This window comes from Cicer arietinum, chromosome 8 (assembly GCF_000331145.2).
Source record: "Cicer arietinum cultivar CDC Frontier isolate Library 1 chromosome 8, Cicar.CDCFrontier_v2.0, whole genome shotgun sequence".
In the NCBI taxonomy this organism is placed as follows: domain Eukaryota; kingdom Viridiplantae; phylum Streptophyta; class Magnoliopsida; order Fabales; family Fabaceae; genus Cicer; species Cicer arietinum.
This window is the reverse complement of record NC_021167.2, coordinates 9,669,985-9,691,004: the sequence shown is the minus strand read 5'-3', so window position 1 is coordinate 9,691,004 and position 21,020 is coordinate 9,669,985. Positions and strand designations below refer to the sequence as shown.

At 31.3% G+C, this 21,020-nt stretch overlaps 2 protein-coding genes across 5 annotated transcripts in view; both read right to left on the bottom strand.

The window, feature by feature from the left end:
- The window catches only part of LOC101499636 (uncharacterized), a 21,742-nt gene extending 5,913 nt beyond the window's left edge, over window positions 1–15,829 (bottom strand). Inside the window, exons 1-18 of one of the 3 annotated variants that reach the window (XM_073364311.1) lie at window positions 15,581–15,595; window positions 15,384–15,483; window positions 14,628–14,668; window positions 14,333–14,500; window positions 14,141–14,225; window positions 13,951–14,057; window positions 13,570–13,650; window positions 12,237–12,289; window positions 12,055–12,157; window positions 11,383–11,526; window positions 10,966–11,062; window positions 10,027–10,252; window positions 9,844–9,937; window positions 8,745–9,752; window positions 6,854–6,946; window positions 6,447–6,730; window positions 6,145–6,275; window positions 212–5,285 (exon numbers count right to left, since the gene is read on the bottom strand). In XM_073364311.1, coding sequence (XP_073220412.1) covers window positions 5,263–5,285; window positions 6,145–6,275; window positions 6,447–6,730; window positions 6,854–6,946; window positions 8,745–9,752; window positions 9,844–9,937; window positions 10,027–10,252; window positions 10,966–11,062; window positions 11,383–11,526; window positions 12,055–12,157; window positions 12,237–12,289; window positions 13,570–13,650; window positions 13,951–14,057; window positions 14,141–14,225; window positions 14,333–14,500; window positions 14,628–14,660 — 2,730 coding nt within the window. In that variant the 5' untranslated portion in view covers window positions 14,661–14,668; window positions 15,384–15,483; window positions 15,581–15,595 and the 3' untranslated portion in view covers window positions 212–5,262. Of the gene's footprint in view, window positions 1–211; window positions 5,286–6,144; window positions 6,276–6,446; window positions 6,731–6,853; window positions 6,947–8,744; window positions 9,753–9,843; window positions 9,938–10,026; window positions 10,253–10,965; window positions 11,063–11,382; window positions 11,527–12,054; window positions 12,158–12,236; window positions 12,290–13,569; window positions 13,651–13,950; window positions 14,058–14,140; window positions 14,226–14,332; window positions 14,501–14,627; window positions 14,673–15,383; window positions 15,484–15,580 lie in introns of those variants that run through there. The other 2 variants (XM_004489701.4, XM_027331804.2) reach the window with 2 other exon arrangements.
- Window positions 15,830–20,521: 4,692 nt separating this feature from the next.
- LOC101499320 (inactive poly [ADP-ribose] polymerase RCD1-like) overlaps window positions 20,522–21,020 on the bottom strand; it is a 6,803-nt gene continuing 6,304 nt past the window's right edge. For both annotated transcript variants that reach the window (XM_004489700.4, XM_073364250.1), the window contains one exon: window positions 20,522–20,933. In XM_004489700.4, the coding sequence (XP_004489757.1) occupies window positions 20,892–20,933 (42 nt within the window). In that variant the 3' untranslated portion in view covers window positions 20,522–20,891. The remainder of the gene's footprint in view (window positions 20,934–21,020) is intronic.

The following is a 21,020-nucleotide window of genomic DNA, read 5'->3' as shown; positions in this document are numbered from 1 at the left end:
GGGTGCCTCGTACAAAACCCCTATTTTAAAACCAATATATGGATTTAGATTTATAACCTTATCCATTATTTGGTTTAAAACCGGTTATAAAACCAAAAAATTGGTTATGGTTAAATAATCGGTTTTGAAAATTTTAATTTTAAAATCGATTTTTTTTTTAAAATCGGTTAAAATTTGATTATTTTTTAAAATCGGTTAAAATTTGATTATTTTTTTAAAAAATATTTATTCATAGTTTAAAAATCGGTTATTTAAAAAAATCGATTCTTTCGATAAACTTTTTAAAAAAATTTCACCAAATTTTTTGAGAAAAAATTCGATTTAAAATTTTTTTGAGAAAAAAAAAGTTTTTTTTCGATATTTTTTCGAAAAAAAAATTTCAATTTTTTTTCAAGAAATAAAATCTCAAAATTAACAAAATATTGATAGTGGATAAAATCCAAATATAAAACGCAAGTGGTTATCCAACCGGTTTATAAATAAACCGGATTTTAACCGGATATTTAAAATAGATATGGATTCGGTTTTGAATTTGGGCCTCATAACCGAATTTTTTGCACAACCCTACCAGGTACCCCACTATTGCCCAGAGGCCCATCGTTTTACCAAGTTTACCCCTTACCGGATTCTATCATTCTAGCTTCCGCCTTGGTACATAAATATGTTAGTCTTCTCACCAAACATTTCTTCTTCAACATTCAACCTGAAATCATTCACCTACTTTCACATTTTTGAAGTTCAAAAACACATTCTTCTATCCATTGACATCATCGACTCTATTTTTCTTCATTGCAAAGGTAATGTAGCTCTAAAACACTCTTCATTATCATTTTGGTTGTTAAACTTTTTTATGCTTTGTACTGATTGGTGCCAGATTCTTGGATAGGTAGTATTTTAAAAACTTCATACTACCGGGTTCACGCATCCGGTAATGTGTTTTTCAAGAACGTAACATTACCAGATTCACTTACCAGGTAGGTTAATGGAGTCTAGAATAAGTTATTTTCTGCATAATTGAATTTTAATTTGTGTTAAATGTTTGTAGTTTGTTAAACTTTTTTATGCTTTGTACTGATTGGTGCCAGATTCTTGGATAGGTAGTATTTTAAAAAGTTCATACTATCGGATTCACGCATCCGGTAATGTGTTTTTCAAGAACGTAACATTACTAGATTCACTTACCAGGTAAGTGTTAATGGAGTCTAGAATAAGTTATTTTCTACATAATTGAATTTTAATTTGTGTTAAATGTTTGTAGTTAGTTTATGGTTGAGCCTATATCAGAATCCAAAACATTCGAGGACATCCAATTTGAAACCTGAGTCATTAGCTGAACCAAAAAATGAGCCTACAGCTAAAGAAATACTGGAGTTTGTACTTGACTTGCAATCGAAGGAAGAAACTGGTTTGAAGCTGAATATTAAAGAGCCATTGGTTATTAACATTGATGTTGGGATAAACTTAATACTGATGATAAATATAGTTGTCGAGATGATTTGATTGCTTGGGTTCGTTGCCAGACAATTAAGTTAGGATTTTCAGGGGTAATTACAAAATCAAATCATGAGTTTGATAGAAGAAAACAATTTTTTGTATTGGATTTGCGAAATGAGTGTTGTGTATAAAGGAACCAATAAGAAGTTGAAACACGAAGACTATTGATCTACAAAATGTGAATGTCAATTCAAATTGCATGGTTATTTTCTGACAACCAAATAATGAAATCTTAGTGTTGTGTGTCACGATTACACAATCATGATGAGATGGATAAAAAATTTAGAAAGTCATCTCATTGTCAATCGTTTAAATGAGAAAAAGAATGAACTTGTTCGTGAGATGACAAGGAATATGATCCCACCAAAAAATATTCTAATGACTTTGAAAAACAAAATACTTGAAAGTGTAACTACAATGAAACAAATTTATAATGTGCGTCAAAGATACAAGAAAACTATAATGAGTCTGAGATCAGAAATGCAACATTTGTTGAAATGCTTGGATGATCACAAATATGTATACAAATATAGAATGATTGACTAGTATGAAACTAAAATTCAGGATATCTTTTGGGCTTATCTTGAATTAGTCAAGTTGTTTAACACTTTTCCGATTGTGTTGCTCATGGATTCAACTTATAAAACAAATCAATATGAAATGTCGTTGTTTGAGATCGTTGGTGTGACTTCAACAGAGGTAACATATTCAGTTGGGTTTGCATTTCCCATATTTGAAAAGGAGGATAACTTCCATTGACTTCTAGAGATGTGTCGTAATTTGTTGAAGTCTAAAGACAAGATTTTCAAGGTAATTGTGACTGACAGAGATATTGTATTAATGAATATTGTTGCAACAATTTTTCCAACTACTACTATTTTATTGTGTCGTTATCATATTTCAAAAATGTTAAGAGCTAGATCTAAGTTAGATGTGAAGGTAGAAGTCGCGGAACATGTAGATGCGAATGGAAAATAAGTCAAACCGAAAATATTATGGGGGCTTGGGACTTCGTAATGGAATCTCCTTGACATGATGCATATGTTGGCGTCAATGCGAGTTCAAAAAACATGAAAAATTTCCAAAATTCCTCAAATATGTCAAAAGCACCATATTAGATGTGGCAAAAGAGAAAGTTGTAAGAGCATTGATAGACCATGTGTTGCACTTTGGCATCACAACCATAAAAAGAGTTGAACTTACTCACGGTAGGTTTAAAATATATTTGTTGGATAGTAAAGGTGATTTGGTGAAGGGTTGGAAAGCGATGAACAATATGTTGCAAACAAAATTCACTTATATACAAACCTCGTTTGTAAGGAGTTTAAGTGTGTTAGAACAAGTTTTGTATTTGAATTAGGTGTTTACAATTTCAAGAGTTGAATTAAGTTTTATTCATTGCAAAGAAGCACGAGCAAAAGAATGCAATATGGACAAAAGAAAATGTAGTTGTGTAATTAGAAAAACTTACGATTTTCCATGTGTTTGTATCATTGCTTAGAAAGTAATGCATGACGCATTTATTCAATTTGATGAGGTACACACTCATTGAAAGATGAATTGCTTTGATGATAATGTTATCATAAAAGAAGAAGGAGTTTCAGATGTTTCTATTTTAACAGAGTTGAAAGCGATTCACGTATGTTTTAATTAATTAAATTAAATCATTGTTAATTTAGTGAATTTATGTGGTAGTATTTAAAATTTGGGCACACGTTTGTATTTCAAGAACGATTTGACAAAATGGATTACGGTATGAAACTACTTATCGAGGACCAAATTTGTGAAATAGTTTTCCTAAAAACGACGTCGTTAAATCCACCTAGTGATAAGGTGAAAACCAAGAGTGCGCCAAAAAAGGTTAGACATACACCAACAGATGAGTCAACTAAATGTTTGTCGTCTTTATGGAGCATGTTGATTCACTACATCCGAACAATCTAGTTTCTAAATTGAAGTTATCATGTCCAAGAAAGATGAGGGCACATATTGGAAATCTCTCACCTAATCAATTCCCTAAACCAAAAATTTTGTTTATTGATCATATGTCTCTTTTTATGCATTCATAGATTAACAAAATTGTTGCTGGTGATGGGAATTGTGGATTTCAGATTGTCGTTGCACAACTTGGTAAGAGTGAGGAGAATCATGCAATTTTCTGACATGATCTCATTAGAAAGATAAATAAGCATAAGTCAGATTATGTCAAATTGTATTCGTTAGAGAAACGATTAAATGTTATCAAAGATGTTATGTATCCTGAAAAGTTTTATAAAACACCTAAAAAAAAAGTGGATGTCGTTTCTAAAAATGGGACATCATGTTGCAACTCAATACAATAGTTGTAATTGAATTGACGAGATTTCAAGATGGAGTTTCTGAAATTTTTCTTCCATTACGAGGTCATCCACCTCCATATCCAACTTAGTGTATTTTATGCTTTAGATGAGTAAATTAAAATCATTTTGTTTATGTATACTTGAAGGACAGTTGTCAAATACCTCGGACATCTATAGAATGGAGAATGCACCACAAACTAGAATCAAAATCATGGAAAAAAATCCAATTTGTGGAAAGGATGTATTTGTGTGATGAACTCATGAGAATTGAAAAATGTGTTCAACTACCGAAAAAATCAAACGTTGATGACCCTATTAAAGTGACATACGAAGATGATGTCGCTGACCTTAGAATAGATTAGTTAATATGTATAAGACTATTAAACCACATTAGGATGTTATTAAATGTATACGACAATTATGAGTATAATGAAATGTATGACGTATTTTTTTATGTTTAAACCAAATTTTACATATATATTATTGATTTAAATATGTCTTTGATCCTGTAAATATATCGTTTTTTTATTTTAGTCTCTGTAAATTTTTTTTGTTTGGATTTAGTCCCTGTAAAACCATAGACAATCAACTTTGGTCCCTAACGTCAAATCAACATTGGAAAAAAAGAGCGCCGAGACACGTGACCCTACAAATGCACACCAACACATAATCTTTTATAATACATTAAAAATTAAAATGTTTTATATTGATAATTAATAAATTTATTAATTGTCATTTAGTAATTAGTGTTATTTTATAATAAAGATATTAATAGAAATTAAAAGTAAGGTTTAGGAGTTTTTGGAAAACCGATCTTCTTCCATGCCACGACGGTTTGCTAGCTCCTTTTTTGTAAATTTTGATTTGACGTTAAAGACAAAAACCAACTATCTATGATTTTACAGGACTAAATTCAAACAAAAAAACTTACGATAACTAAAATAAAAAAATGGTATATTTGTAGAGACCAAAGACACATTAACCATTTTTTGACATGTTTATACGTTTACATAATAAGCATTTAAGGTTAGGATTGAGTGTTTGGTTTTCCAATGACAATTTTATTTTGGTTTGTAATTTATATTTGAATATACTTGCTTGGTTTTCCAATGACAATTTTATTTTGGTTATTAATTTATATTTGAATATACTTGAATAAAAGTGAGTCTATTTTACTCACATAAAAGTGAGTCGAATCAAAACAGTGGTTTTCTTTTAACCAATTCCAAAATTATATTTATCCTCAATGGAGAGACATTTGGATTTAGAATTTTCAATGTTTTTTCATGGTTCCGTTCACGGTGGAAAACCATACCGAACTAGAAAACAGTTCAACAAACTGAACTGGTTTTGAGTCTGTCTGAATGCAACTGAATTGATTCTTTGGTTCAGTACACTGGTTTTGTAAGAACTTGTCTCTGAATTGATCTTAAATAGTTGAAGAACTGGTCCCTGTAACTAGTTGAAAAACATATCCAGCACCAATGAGCAATGGCATTGTCGACCTCATAACTTTTATATTGCTCAAGAATTGTCTTTAATAAATTGCTAGAATTTTATATTTACTCGAATATGATATTGCAAATGACTGGGGGGAAATTTGAACATGATGAATGAAACAGCAAAAATACATCACAATCCTATAATAAGTAAGAATTATTATTGATAAACATTATACCAACGCAACCGAGGTAAAGAATTAGATTGGACGTAAACAGAACAGTGAAATCACCACAAAGTGAAAAATCAGAGACGATAATTAATATTGACACGTTGAAACTCAAAAGGCCTCATTTTCATTTTAGTGGAATGAAGACCATCTTTGAGCTAATAGAGGAAGATGGCTAGGAAAATGTGTTGAAGATGTCACTGATCCCAACACCACACCGTCGAGACATCTATTTTTGTTTAGTTAGCGATGTGAATCAGTGGCAAGTAACGCTGTTAGTGCAGTTAGTGAAATTAATGCTTAGTGACACTAGCAGTCCAGTTCGTTTATCACTAAATAAATACACTTAGTCTAGTGTTTAAAAGCCCAGTTTGGTTCGCGAATTGGCATCAACAGTTTGGTTCTTTGTCGAGATAGGTTTTGTTCGGTTCTAACTTCTACAGTTCAGCTCAGTTTTTTGAATTTTTAGAATAATACTGGAGTTTTCTCCTAAAGCATCTCCGTATTTTCACTTTGTCATGCACCCAAAAAATAAAAAAGAATAAAAAACAATATTCAAGAACTAACCAAGCACTTAAAAGAGTCAAAATTGCTTTCTGACAGTGTAATAATAAATTTGCGTTAACACAAGGAATCACATACCGTTTTCCTTGCTAATTATGGAGAAACTCTTTCTCAGCCAGAAAAGCACTATATATGTATAAATCACTGTTGCAAAAACAATGAAGACCCCGATATAGACACATGCAGTTGCTGCGCAGACATAAAGGTACCTACAGAACAAGTTGATTTACAAGGTTAAATGATATTCATAAACATAATGTCAGAAAACAGAATTAATCCTCATTATTTATTACTTCAATATTAAATTCAATAAATCACAGAATAGTTTTTTGTTCAGTCATTTGTCAAATTCTAAACACCAGATTCTAGGAAGGACTCACTTGGGAGAAAAGACGCTCCAAATAAATAAATGGTTCCTCATCAACAATAATACAATCGTGTTTGCAGACAAGAAAATGGAGTTTATGCTCAGTGGTACTAAGCAAGGAAATCCAAGAAGAGACTTGAGAATTTCTCCAGAATTTCCACCCTCGGTAACTAGTGGACAGACTGTGACCTTGACAGAGATGTACAACACCAAACAAAAAAAGAATAACATTGGGGATGCATAGGTAATGATGAACATTAGAACACCAGAAAGGAAGGTTGAGTGACTTGAAATTCCCTGCAAACGAAAGGTAATAACCTTGCTGAGAACATAGATATTCATGGAGAATTTAAATCTGAAATGCAGTGCAGAAAATAGTGTGCTCATATGGAATTTATTGCAAAAGAATAGGTGACATACAATAAAAGCTCCAGCCACATCAATGGTAGCTAGCGTGTTACTGTTCCCAAGAGCAAAATGGCCTGCCATTCCCAGATTGTATAGTGCAGCAATCTAGCAAATGCACAGTATGAGTACATGATTTGCATTTTGAGCTCATTTAAATACTCATTATGCATCAAAAGAAATTGCATGATACATAGAAACAAGGAGATGTAATTAACACAGTCATAGTGCAGTTTGCTAAATTTTCAACTCAAAATAAATATTACAAGTTTACAACCTTTTAACTTTTGTAGAATGTATAGTCAAATATAATAGCATCAACAGTCCAATACTACTAAAGAGATACTCTAACTACAATTTTCACAAACCTGTCTTTTTTTTTTCATAATGTGCATGCCTAGTGCTTTATTAACAACCCTCCTCCCTATTATTGTAGCCGCAGATAGGTAGTGGGAACAATCAACCGAAGCAATGTTAGAATGCAACAGTTCACAGAAACTGGCATCAAGTAAGATATGTGACTAAAGCAACATGTGGTTTGCTATTGCGAGTTTTTTACTTTAGAAACCTATGCATCCTATTCTAGCCGACAGATGACCCATTGATCAACAAATGACACATGTGATGTTGTAGCAAAAAGAGACTCGTGCATGGTAAAAAAACATGTGCATGAGATTAAATATTACCTCCCCTCCCTCTAAACCCCTCCAACCAAACACACCCTTATAACCATCTATTAAATGGATGGTTAGTCATGCTCTACAAAATACACCTTCATACAACAGCTGACAGAAATATGCTCAGTGGCGGATCTTGACAAGTTTTATTGGGGGGACAACATAAAATAGATTATATATAAATATTTTCAATTAATCTTATATGTTTTATTTTGGTGTAGTGGTAATTATAATTTTTAGATGTATTAAAAGTACCCGGTTTGAATCCAAGTATTTACAATTTTGTCAATCAAACTACTATATTTACAATAAAAATAACAAAAAACATTATCATGGAGACTTGAACCAGGGACATAAGATTTATGAAAATCTCCATTACCACTAAGCAACTCCACAATTTGATATTATTAGCGAGATATTGATTATATATACCATATATTATAGATAAATATTATTGTAGGTATATATATTTTTACCGAAGAAGAAAATTTTGGGGTGGCCGTGATTTCTCCCTGTGATAACTAAGTTCCCCCCTGAATATGTTAGTATAACATATAATTTAAAATCTAGAGACATTTTAAACTACCAGATTAAATTATTTAATCAATTCACATTGCTATGGAGAATATTTACACCAGACTAACAGATAAATATTTCTATCTCTTCTTCATATGCACCATAATATGTTGAGCAAACAATAGGAATTTTAGTTTGAAGCAAAAATGAAAACCTGGGATGTTGAAATATTAACATATTATAAAACAAGAAACTACTTCCAATTTCCAAGACTGCATTGGAACCTTGGCTCGAGCAATTCAGGAAATAAAATCTTCACATTCCTCAATTTTTTAGATAATATATAATAGCCTATTCAAATTACATGAAGCACATAACTACCCTTGATTAGTCAGAATAGTTTGTACCCTATAAATCAGTTTTCTAATGAAATACTCAATAAATGGTTGAAATTTAATGAAAAGTCCAATATATAAAGAAATAATGCTTGAGAAACACAACTCTAATGGTGAACCTAAACCATTATAGTTTATAAAAATACACACAGAAAGCAAAACTCCATAAAGAGAACTAAAAGAACCCTTGTCTAGTTAGATTCTGGTGAAATCAATCCCTTTCAAGTTACCATTGCACTCCAGAACCCAAAATTAATCAGTTATCAAATCAAAATATAAAATAAAAACCAATATTGATATACGAATCTTACAACTAACCTCAACCCACTGCTCATGATGCGACCCACTAGAAGAAAAAGCAAGCATGTAAGCAAAGATTTGAACAATGAGCAACAACAAAGGCATTGCATTAATCGGCCGTTGAAGCAACAACTGCAGAAGACCCCAGGATGTTATGTACATGCACCCCATAACATACAAGGAATCTTTTAATACAAATATTGGTGTCATATTCTGGATTTTCACAGGAACAGCAGCAGACATATAGAGGTTCCATTTTGAGCACATTTCACGGGTTTTCATAGGCAAAACCCATGGCAAAACCAATACAACTGTAACAGTACTGATTCCCAGAATGGCATAGAATATTTGAACTGATAAGGTGGCATCCTTATTGTATGAGGAAGACATGTCCTGATGTTTCACAAAATGTTGCAATACCAACAAACCAGACATTAAAAGGCTGAACCTAATGACCATTACAACTTTTGCTTTGGACTGCAATAGGAATAATACAAATGTGCCCAACATGATGATCAAGACACATGATGCAATTTTAATCAGGTTTATATATTGACTGCCAGCCTGCTCAAGCCAGGTAGAAATGTCAGGAAGGTTAGTCCAATTCACACCACCTTGATGCCAGCCTTTCAAAATTCTTCCAGAAAAAAGATTAAGGCATAATAAAATAATTTGGCATCTTGATGTATAGTTTCCTTTCTCTACTGAAATGAGATCATCAACTGTTTTGTTAAGGTCAAAAGATTGTAATGCTTTCCGAAAAAATAACAAGTTAATTGTGGATGTTAAAAAATGCCAAATGTAATGCTCTTCTTCAATCATGGAACTTGATCCCAGACTAATGACAAGGATAAGGATGCCAAATAAAATGAACACTTCATCCAACTTCCAGGGCTTCATATAATTCTCAACATCTTGAGTCTCCTGAGCAGGAACTTCTCTGTCGATGACAAATACGAGTTTCAGCAGTATCAAGCATGATGTGATCAAAGCAGCAACTCCAAAAGCAAGTAAACTAATTGGTCTCTGAACAAATACAATTGTCATGAATCACGGATACAGAACGGAAAGAGAGATAAATCTCAAGAAAACTCTAAACACAGAAGATCACACATACATCAGTTGCTTTGTGTGATAGCCACTCACTCGCACTGCTAAGAAACTTGTGATATGCTGCAACAACGGTGTTGTAGCGTTCTGTATTATTAGACCTACAAAAGTTATATGACAAATAAAAAATTGTCTGCAAATATTTCTTGTAGAATTATTAAAAACAAGGGACAACAGAATTGTCGCATACTTGATGACTACTTCAGCCTTCCAGGCATCATGAAGAGTAGCAGCGTTTAAATACAAACAACAAAACAGCTTCTCCTTGCTACCTTTGCAATCACTAAGTGTGGGTCCAGTATTAGTTATGAAAGCATCACATGGAACATTTCTACAAGACAAACCAGGCAACTGTGCTTGAAGTAATCTGAATAACTGCCATGTGTTCAACTGCAGTGCCCTCAACTTTTGGTCATCTAGCTCACCAAAGAATGAAAAAAGATACAATTACACAATTTTGCTGCTACAACATACACCATTGCTCAAATAAACATTGACTATGAAGTACCGACACATCACACATGTGGGTTTACGTGTGTCAGCATGTCCGACAATCACCGAACAACGACACTCGTACGACTCATGTCAAACACCTCACACAAGTGACCAATTTTTTTTTATTTTTCCCTTAGACACTCCTCTAATACAACTACAGTGAGAATGAAAACATCTATGTTTTTGTACAAAAAAATCAGAAACAAAAAAGCTTTCAAAAGTCATATAATAGTTTTTGAAAGACATTTGAAATGTTCCCACGTCATCCTGCATACACATGTTTTCATCTTTCCCAATTTCCCCTTTATGGTTTCCCTTTTCTGGCCTCTTATTTGATCTGTCATGGTCATCATCTTCATTTTGTCTTGGGGATCATCTTAACTTTCAATTTATATCTTCTATAAATGATTTTCATCTTTAATTATGTAATTATATATATATATATTAGTGTTGGTGTCATATATATTTTGGACATAGCAGTGCTGACATATTTGTAATTTTGTCTGTGTCATGTCCCGCATTTGTGTTTGTGGTTTTGTATGTGCTTAATAGAATATTGGAAACTGGCGGGGAAAAATGCCATATCACATTTGGTTTAGTTTGTCAGATAAATACAGAGAGAAAGAGAACTAACCTGTCAGAGAGTCAACCATTTGAGAGATCAAAACACCAATATTGTTTTTGGGAATTGGCACACCAAAAAGTAAAGCTAATGTTGGCGCAATATCAACCTGTTGCACAATTAGATGAAAATTGCATGCATATTTAACCACCCATTGCCCAGGATATTTAGTAAAAAGGGTACCTCATGTTAAGTTCAAGATTGACAAACAAGAAAACAGGGGCAGTGACAAAGTCATTAAAACATATAAGGTTCTCTGCATTAGGAAGCATTCAAACAAAAGTTGGCTAATACACTCGATGCAAGAAGATTCTCAGATGGTTTGCTAACCGTTTTAGCAACACATTCAAGTTCAAGAGAAGATGAAAATTATCAAAATTGGCTAGTCCTTGTGATACAACCTAGAAGCATGAAGTACAGTTTCATTACCTGAAAAATTGTGTCATGATTGGAAAATGTGTGGTCAGAAGCATGGCTTTTTGGTCCAATGAATAGCGCCAGAGAGTCTGTTTCATCGTACGATGAACCTCCATGATTACCATTTTCTGTCATTCCATGGTCACTGACTACGACCTATTAGCAATTCCCAGCAGATACTTTTTAAAACCTTGAATTTTTTAATGGACTTTGTTGTTACAATAATAATCAATAATTAATTGAAAATATCCATAAAGAAAATGAGAAAACATAAATTACACTTCAAAGTAAATAACACCACAGGTATATGATCAGTTGATCACAGATTAAAATTATTATTACTGCAGATATGCTTATAACTAAAAGTAGTGATTTGAAAAGCCATGAAAATATACCATGGTCCATGGATGCATGACTAGCTCAAAGCCAAGGACCATTCATCATTAACTTCAAAGTTAAAGCAAGCACTTAAGTTTAACTCCAACATATGTTTTGTTTTCTTATACAAGCATATGTGCAGGCTCAGACATGCAAATATATCCTATATGAAATTTAAAGAAGTCGTATACATTAGCAACATAAATAGATACAATTCAATGGGGGAACTCTTCAGTTCTTATTAATGTGTTCACACCACAATAAACAACTCGCATGAATTTCGTAGTGCACAAGATAGTCACAAACCAGAAGTGTCCGCCCTTGATCTTTTTCAAGATTTTGCAAGATATTAGAATGAATCTTCTTCACTGCGTCATCCATTTCAGAAAGTTTTGAAGCCATCAACACACTGAAACAGCAAATCTCCCAGTGAAGCTTAGAGAACAGAATGAAATTACATGTATAGAGCAGAGAGTTAGTGATGATACCTGCTGCGTCCACCAATATGGCCAACATGATCCAAGCCTAGATAATGAAGTATCTAAAATAAACTCAGTAAAATGTGTGCGAATGAAATTAAATGTTCATTGAAAAGAATCATGCAATTGCAATTCTAAACTAGACCCAAAAACTCCACATTTGGCACATAGGGTTAAATTGTGTAAACCTTAATCTTCTTTTTTTAACTGGAGATGGATCTTAATCTTAAATCTTAACTTTCACTGAAAATTGAAAACCAACAATTCAGTGTGAAAGTAAATTAATATATTCTCAGAAGTCATGAGTTGAAAGAACTCTGTTGATAAGAGATACAAAAACTAATGTACTACTACTATCATCTAGCAATCAGCAAATTCATTAGTGTTTGTAGTAAATACTAATAGGTAAAAACAAAACAGTTACTTTTCCTATTTGGTGTGACCATATAAATAATACCAAATCAACTTTTAGCAGATAAAAAACCAATCAAGCTTCTTTGGTATGATAGAACCAAACCATCTTCCTAATGTCCATCCATAGAAAAGGTCTAGTGATATATAGTTAGGATTGCAGGAAATGAAGGAAAAATGTTTTCATGTAATCAAATTGATTAAGTTTCAGACAGCAGCATAACAATCTCTGACTGTCATCTTTAATCTTCAAAAACTTACCAACAACATATTTCAACAAATTCATATTGAAATCTCATTCAAGAAATTATTTGAATGGAAATAGTTTTTTTTAAAGAAAAAAGCAGGGAATATAAACAAACTTTAATATGCATGCACCCTAGAAAGTGATTCTTATATCCAAAACTCAGAAATATACCACCGAATAAATGAAAAAATGTCCATTGGTAGTATGACATCACTACAAAAACTTCCACCTTTTTAGCCGGAAAAGAACATGTTGGATTCCAAATTGTGGCTGAGAATAAGTTATTTATTGATTGATTATTCTGTAATTAATTTATTATTATATTATATAGGACAGATGTAGTGAATATCAAGAGACCTTGTACAGTAAATTCCTCCTATTTAATTCTGATTTATTTATTAGACTAGGGAATGTTGTATTTAAAACCAGAATTGTAACCATTCTGATTCAAAAAATGAAAAGATCATTTCCTCTATAATTCACAGAACATAAATATAAGAGGGAGAAAAAAAGTAAAACTAACTGGTTCTATAGACAAACAATGAAAAAAAAAAAAAAAAGGCATAAAGCACAGATCATATTTTAACCAGAAAACAACTGTGTAAAAGTCTGAATAGTGAAAAATCATTACTAAAATAACATTAGATAAGAACAAAATTATGAAGTGGCTATGCAATTACTTACAAGAAAATTCCAGTCATCCCTGCTAAGTTCATCACCAAGATGTCGGGAAACATTATGATCTACTTGTACAGTATCTTTAACCTATAGCGAGATGAAGCTTCAGAAAAACAATGTAAAAAATAAAGCAACGATAAATTATACACACACACTTATAACCATTGAAATAACATACTATGTAAAGAAACAAACTGCCTTGTCCTTGAGATATGAAAAATTATTGATGAGAAAAGCAAAGGGATTTGAGAGGTCAAATACAACTCATTATTCAAGAAGAAAATATGTACAACATATTTAAGTGATTACTGATAACTAATGAGTACTCTGACCTATATGGGGGCACAAGACCATGTCTATAAGCTAACATGTATATTGAAGACTTACAAAAAAACTGCTAACTCCGTCATGCCTTGCAAAGAAACCAGGAAATAACCTGAGCCACGTGTCATCACCATGCATAACCATTTTCCATCCAGTCTTAAAAAATTGTGCTGCAACAAGTTATAAGGGCATCAATACTAGTCCACAGAAACTTCAAATGATATGTTCAATTTTTCCAACATGCTCAACTAACCAAGAAGATTGTCGTCTGAATAAGCCTGGGAGTTAAAGTTCAAAGCCACATCTAGGAAACCCCCGACTGCTCCAGAAACCATGGCCTGAATCAACAAACACAAGATAAAATAAGAAGTTGGAAAAAGAAAAAGAAACTCAGATCATATGTTCTCTTCATACTTCCATGTTTGAAAGGTGAATTGATACTAACTTTCAAACGAGGCATGGTAACGGTTGGCGCTGCAGCTATTGCATGATATCCAACAGCCATGCCTTTTGCCAGCAATGACTGGGTGTATGGCATAGCTTCCATAAAAGCTTTGCTTGGTGGCCGACCTTCCTTGCCAAGCACAAATTCTGCTGGAAGACCATCAATGACCTATAGGAAATTGCTTATGTGAGACAAATTAATATCAATGATGCCTCACTCCATGAACAACTGAAAACAAATAAAATGACCAAATCATAGACCTCAAGAAATGTGAAATTATAGCAGCTGTATATACCATTAAGATGAGTCGATCATACAAAGGAGGCATCTCAGATACTTCCTACACAGAGAACATTTTTACAAACATTTCAGTAACAAAAAAACTAGAAGCAGAAATGATTAAATCAACTGATCACCATTTATTATGAGCAAACCAGAGCCTCTAAGAATTCTTTCCAATATAGAAACTTACTGAATAACATATGATCCTACCAACACTCATGAACACATAACATATGATCCTACATTCCTACCACCACTTCAGATTAAAGGCGTGTCCGATCTCTGATACATGTATTTATATTCAATGACTTCTATTTTTTCAAATTATCAACGATGTCTATGTGTCAATCTCATGTCCAGTGTTTGTGTTTGTGTCAGTCCTTCATAACTAATCATGTACTTTCCAATTTCAAATATAGTCCTAGTTCCAACTATAACAAACAACTCCATAGTCCAGTCTAGTCTATCTTCAACCATTATCAATATTAATAAACAATCAAAAAATGGAGCCATTATTGACGCAAGTCAGTTAGCATAGTTTTGGTACTAAAAATTCATTATTACACCTATAAACCTAAAATACCACAACATAACAATCCTAACAACTCTCCAATTCGTAACAAACAGAAATGAATTAATTATACCGTATAATGTGATCTAATATCAAACTAAGCGTAGTTATATGAATATTATGTGTATCTCTTCTAAAACCACAAAAATTTATCATCGATCACAAAAAGCAATGGAAATTGCAATTCATCAGCACAACCTGATACAAAAACTTAAGGCGATCTGGAGACAGAGACGCTTCGTTCGGATTTGCAATTCCATCGTCATCGCAGGTAGGGCGTCGGAAACTCTCGGAGCCACTTAACAATTGAAAAGGAAATCAAATAATCAGTGAGTGAAAAAAAGATGTAATAAATGTGAAGTGTTATGATTATATATTGGAAGTTGAAGTATTACCTATGACCGGAGAGAAGTGGTTTGACGGGGAAGAAACCGAAGACGAAGAGTGAGAGACCGATTAACTGGATGATGAGTGCTGATATAGAGAATAGTGTCAGTTTTGTGCATGAAATTGGTGACATTTTAACCGTTTTTTGTGTTTATCGGATGGATCCAAATGCTTAGCAGAAGAGTAGGAAGATGAGCGATGTGCGGAAAGCGATATTACTTCACTGCCACTCTCATTTTCTCACTTCTTTCTTTCTTTTTTGTTTTCTAACAAACTATCATTTTGTCATTTCACAGAATTTCACAATTCATTCATAATTACGTAAATTATACATGTATTACTATATTTTACTTTCAAATTAATAGTTAAATAATTTTTTTTTATTATTCAAAAGATTATAATAACTAAATACTATTTATCAAAAATGTAAGCAAAATAATTTATTTATTTTTAGATTTTAATTAATTATAATAGTAAATATTGAATATTTTTTATAAAAAATATAAAAATTAACATAATATTTACAAGTAATAAATGGTATTTTTTTCTTATAAAATAGTATTTACTAAAATGCAAAAGTTGATAAATAATTTTTTTAAAAATAGGAAACCATTTGCAAGTTAGAATATATATTTATGTGTCTAAAGTATCACTTCCAAGCCAAATGAAAACTAAACTGCACCACTGTCAGTATTTAGAGTCATTGTACCTAAAATCAAAGGAATCCACTTTATATGATCATAATCAACTTCAAAAATATGATTCGCAAACTCTCTTGACCTTGCAACCAACCAACATCAATACCATGAGTTGTTCTCATACTTTGTTCCACAACTCAGTGTTAGTGCAAGCATTATTACTAAAATTGCTTTGTTCCTACTAAACCAAACAGTGTCTAACACCACACCAAAAATCAAGTTCCACTTTAACCCAATAACTCTTGTATGATTAGTTAAATTATTTAACAACCAATTATGTCAATCATCTAATAAGAAGAAGTTTGAGAACTTCTTACCTTCCATGAGATATGAGATGTGAATGCAATTTTTCTTATAAAAAGACTAAGTATTTTGATGTATCTCAAAATTAAGATTTAGTTAAATAATTTTGTATATTTTTGTTGAGTCTTCAATTTTCAATATCTACTAAAGTTTTTGAATCAGAAAAGTTATTTTATAAATTAGTTAGAAATATAATTGAACAAAATACAATACATCAAAAACCTATTATATGTAACTTTTAATTTCATAAATTGCTTCATGTGTTGGTAGATCAACTTATAAAGGTCTTGAATTCATTTCAAGGTGTTTGAAACTAGTTCGACTTACATGAGATGTGAATTAATTCATCAAATTAATACTTTTAAAAGTTGATAAGTTCACCTACACATGTCATACGTCAGATTCACGCAACTCAAGACTGAAATCGTGAATTTTTGAACACTTATAAATCAATTCATACAACTCTAAATCGATTCACATGATCTGCAAAGTTCATTCTTGACAATAAAAATAAATTATTTCTATTATATTACATTTTTCTTTCATAATCGAACCATGTTTCCATAAATATTGATTTGTTTCCTCACTCTAAAGGTTTAAATTCGTTGTTCATTAATTCAAGAAAATAATGAAAGATTAAACACTTTTTTTTATTTAATTTTTGTGATAAAATTTGTTTTAGAGAAAACATCAAAGATGTTATATCTTTTGTATAGAATGATTATTTCACTAATGACGATTAAAGTTCAATTGGCTACATGGTGTAACGATTGGAAATTTTCAATATTAGAGTTGTGATTATTCTAGAGTGATTATATCTTGCAAGTTAGAAATGATGTCTTTATCTTGTAGATAGGGATTCAAAATGTTCTTAAAGTATGTTAAAAAAAATATAGTTCGTAATCATTTAGAAAAGAATCTTACAAACTTTATAATCAATTGTCAATGAATCTCATAAATGTTCATATCATAATACAAAAATAAATTTTCATTCATGCTGAATAAGTACTAAATGTATGCAATATAACGAGAATGAGTGAAAAAATCAAAAGCAGTCTTTTCTTTCCTTTATCTTTTTAATTTCTACAGGTTTTGTTCATGTCAATTTTGAACTTGGTGTTTGGAGATATTTATAAGTATTTCTTATTTTTGATATAAAAATTTACACTTAGAAACTTTTTATTTTGAGTCTTACTATTAAAATCTATTTTTTGAAATGTCTCCATAATTATGAATGATTTTGAAATTGAATTTTTTATTTGGCCATGTTTTTCTATCAAGTAGTTGTATTCAATATGATCCGAAATTAAATTTATATGTAAGTTATTTTGATTAGACCATTTGTGAATCAATCAATCAACATCTTGTTTAAAATGTCTAACCATTAATTGATTGGTTCCAATATCTCTATGTATTCTATGTGAAATCTCTAAGACAAAGATTTTTCTCTAAAAGTTTGATAAAAATATCTAATATTGCAAAAATCATTGAAAAAATTAGAACGATATTCAACTCCTCTTTCTCGAGCTTATGTGGCCATCTCGTTTAACATAACAATCCCCACATTCATAACCGTCTTGTAGTCTTCAGAAGTATGAAAACTATCCCAAAATTGCTATTGAAGTAGCAATATCAATCACAAAGAAGTGGATTTGAATTTTATCCCTTTTTAATATCTTAATTCTTGTACTTAATTTAAATTAACTTAAGATCAATTTTAATTGAAACAAATGTCCATAACAAGATCACATAAACATATATCCTAATTTGTCTAATATGGACTACGTGTAGTCCTCACAATCTGTTAGATTTTTCACTAACGTGCTTAACACCAGAATGTTTTACTTTCACTCTATTTTTCTTAATCACACTTGATCAATTACAATTTTCATATTTCAACCTTGAAAGAAATTTTAAGGTCACTTTTCGATCTAAAAATGATTTTTACAACTCACTGAAACTAATTTAAGAGATAGAGTTAACTTACAAATTGATAAAAGTATTTTGATCTAAAAAAATTTCAACACTAGTTTGAGATTGATTATTAACAAGAATTCAGTAAAAGAATTCTCTAATATAATGAGTGAACTAGAGTTTTTTCTGAAAGAAGAATTTTATTACTTGATTATAAATGATTAAGGATAGATTGATTGCCTTTGAAACTCTTGCATCTGTTTTCTCCTTGATGTTACTTCTATAAGTTAAAAAAAGTTCGAAATACTCATATCAGCTTGAATATAGTCGTTAAAAAGCTTTTGTTGACTGTTAGTCTTTGAAGTCTATTAAACACATGTTCTATTTTGTCCAAATTGTTCTTTGATAAACACAAAACGTTCTTATTTTTGAGTTTGATAGAGAATGTAAATGAGTATGTCATCTTTAGATTAGAAGAAGAGCCTTCTGCAAAAAAGTGCAACAAGAGTATATTTACATCATTATGTCCTTGTCCACAACTCATCAAACTGGAGGTTGTTTTCTCCTTTGAACCTTTAACTCTAATTCTCAACTTGACCATTGATTTGAATAATTTTACACTTTTAACATGTAATTTAGACTGTAGACAGTGATCTATTATAATATGTCTTGATCTGACTTTGTTTTTAATAAGAAACATCCAAAATGTTCTTCTAATCATTCTCCAATTTATTTTAATTTGAAGATTCTTTCAATAACAACTTTAAATAATATGTAATACATGATAAAACAATGATGTTCTTGATTTCTTTCACAGAGAGACATGAGACATGTAATCTTTATATAAATATATTTGATCACCTTTCTTTGAATAACATCACTAAACACAAGTTAAATAACAATACAATCAAGATCATATTAATGATTAATTAAGTAATTTTTTTTATCCTCAATACACCTAGTTTTAAATTTTACCTCATTAGACATCTCTAATTTTTCTCAAAGAAGCCCACCCAAATGTTTATGTCAACCCAAAGCTTAGTTATCGGGTTAGACGAGACAATTTGTATGGAATATTTTTTTCATCTTACCACCTATTTTATTTTTCATAAAAGAAGAGAAATAATAAAATAAGAATTTATTTTTTCATCCACAATATTCTCTGAATTGATCAATTCAAAAGTATATCAAAAAAAACAAAAACACATTTAAATTGACAAATTTGAACATGTATCTGTGGGAAAATATATCTTAGAGAATTTTTAGAACATAAGATGTGGAAAAAGAAGCTACCTAAAATAGGTGGTAAGATGAAATCTGAAAATAATCATTTACATCACCAAATTATCGGGCAACTTAACTTCAAAGATTAAACTAACATAAATTCAAATAATATTGCAATTCTGCAAAGAGATTGGTACAGGATGTACCCAAATGTTTTGCAACAGAGCGGACAATCAGCAACCAGAATACGAAAACAAACCCACACCAAAACTATTTTCAATCTAGTAAGATGCAGATATTAGCACTCAATCCACAACGAAAAATATAAATATAAAGGTTGTATTTAAAAACTCATTGCAAAATCCATCCCTACACTACAAACAAATTGCTTCTCGAAGATTGCATATTACTAGTACTAAATATCAGCAAAAAATAATAATGATATACATATATATATATAATGATAAATTAATGTAATCATCCATCAGATCTTACATATTGTAACATTTTTATGAACAACCTTGAAGATAGGAAAACAAGACAATAAGGTGGCATTTTATCATTAAACCCAAAAAATGAAAAGTTACAAATGTTTTTAATTTTTAAAATATTTGTTGACATCAAAATGGAAAATCACAAAACAGAAATAAATGAGAATCCAACACACTTTTTTAAAGACTGTTATAGCAGAATCATAGTAAATGAACCAGGAATTGACAGGAAAGTACCATCGATAAAGTTTGCATGACTACATCCGATCCAAACAATATGAAAAATCTGCAGCAATCGAAGTGGCAAACAATGGAGAGATGCATCAAACCACCCATTAATTAAGATTTTCTATCCAACAATCCACAGTACAAAGTGACAGCTCAATTTGAAGTGCAAAAAACGATATGGAATATCCAAATACAGTTTTATGTTTTACCTTAAGGTTTAAACAATTTAGCTGGACGGTGCTCTATCTCACATTGATATAGAACAATTCAAATAAAGTTCTAAATTCTAATAACAAGTATGTTCCAAAAGAGGATGCAATCAAAAGAAAATTTAAAAGCAGATAGTTATCCCAAGAACTAACAATATTCACATGTTCATTTTGGCTCTTTCAGAGTGTTCGGCGTTAAGTTGGCAAAGTTTGAAGTGTAAAGGTCACCTCCCCGTACATAATAAGGTAGCCTCAGGTTTCCATTTTGATCACACAAGATGATTGGGATGGTATCTGCAAGAAGCCATTTAAACAATTTGGAGGTATAAATATAACCACATAGCAGATAATCCATTCACAAGAGTCTAGCATTAAATTGGG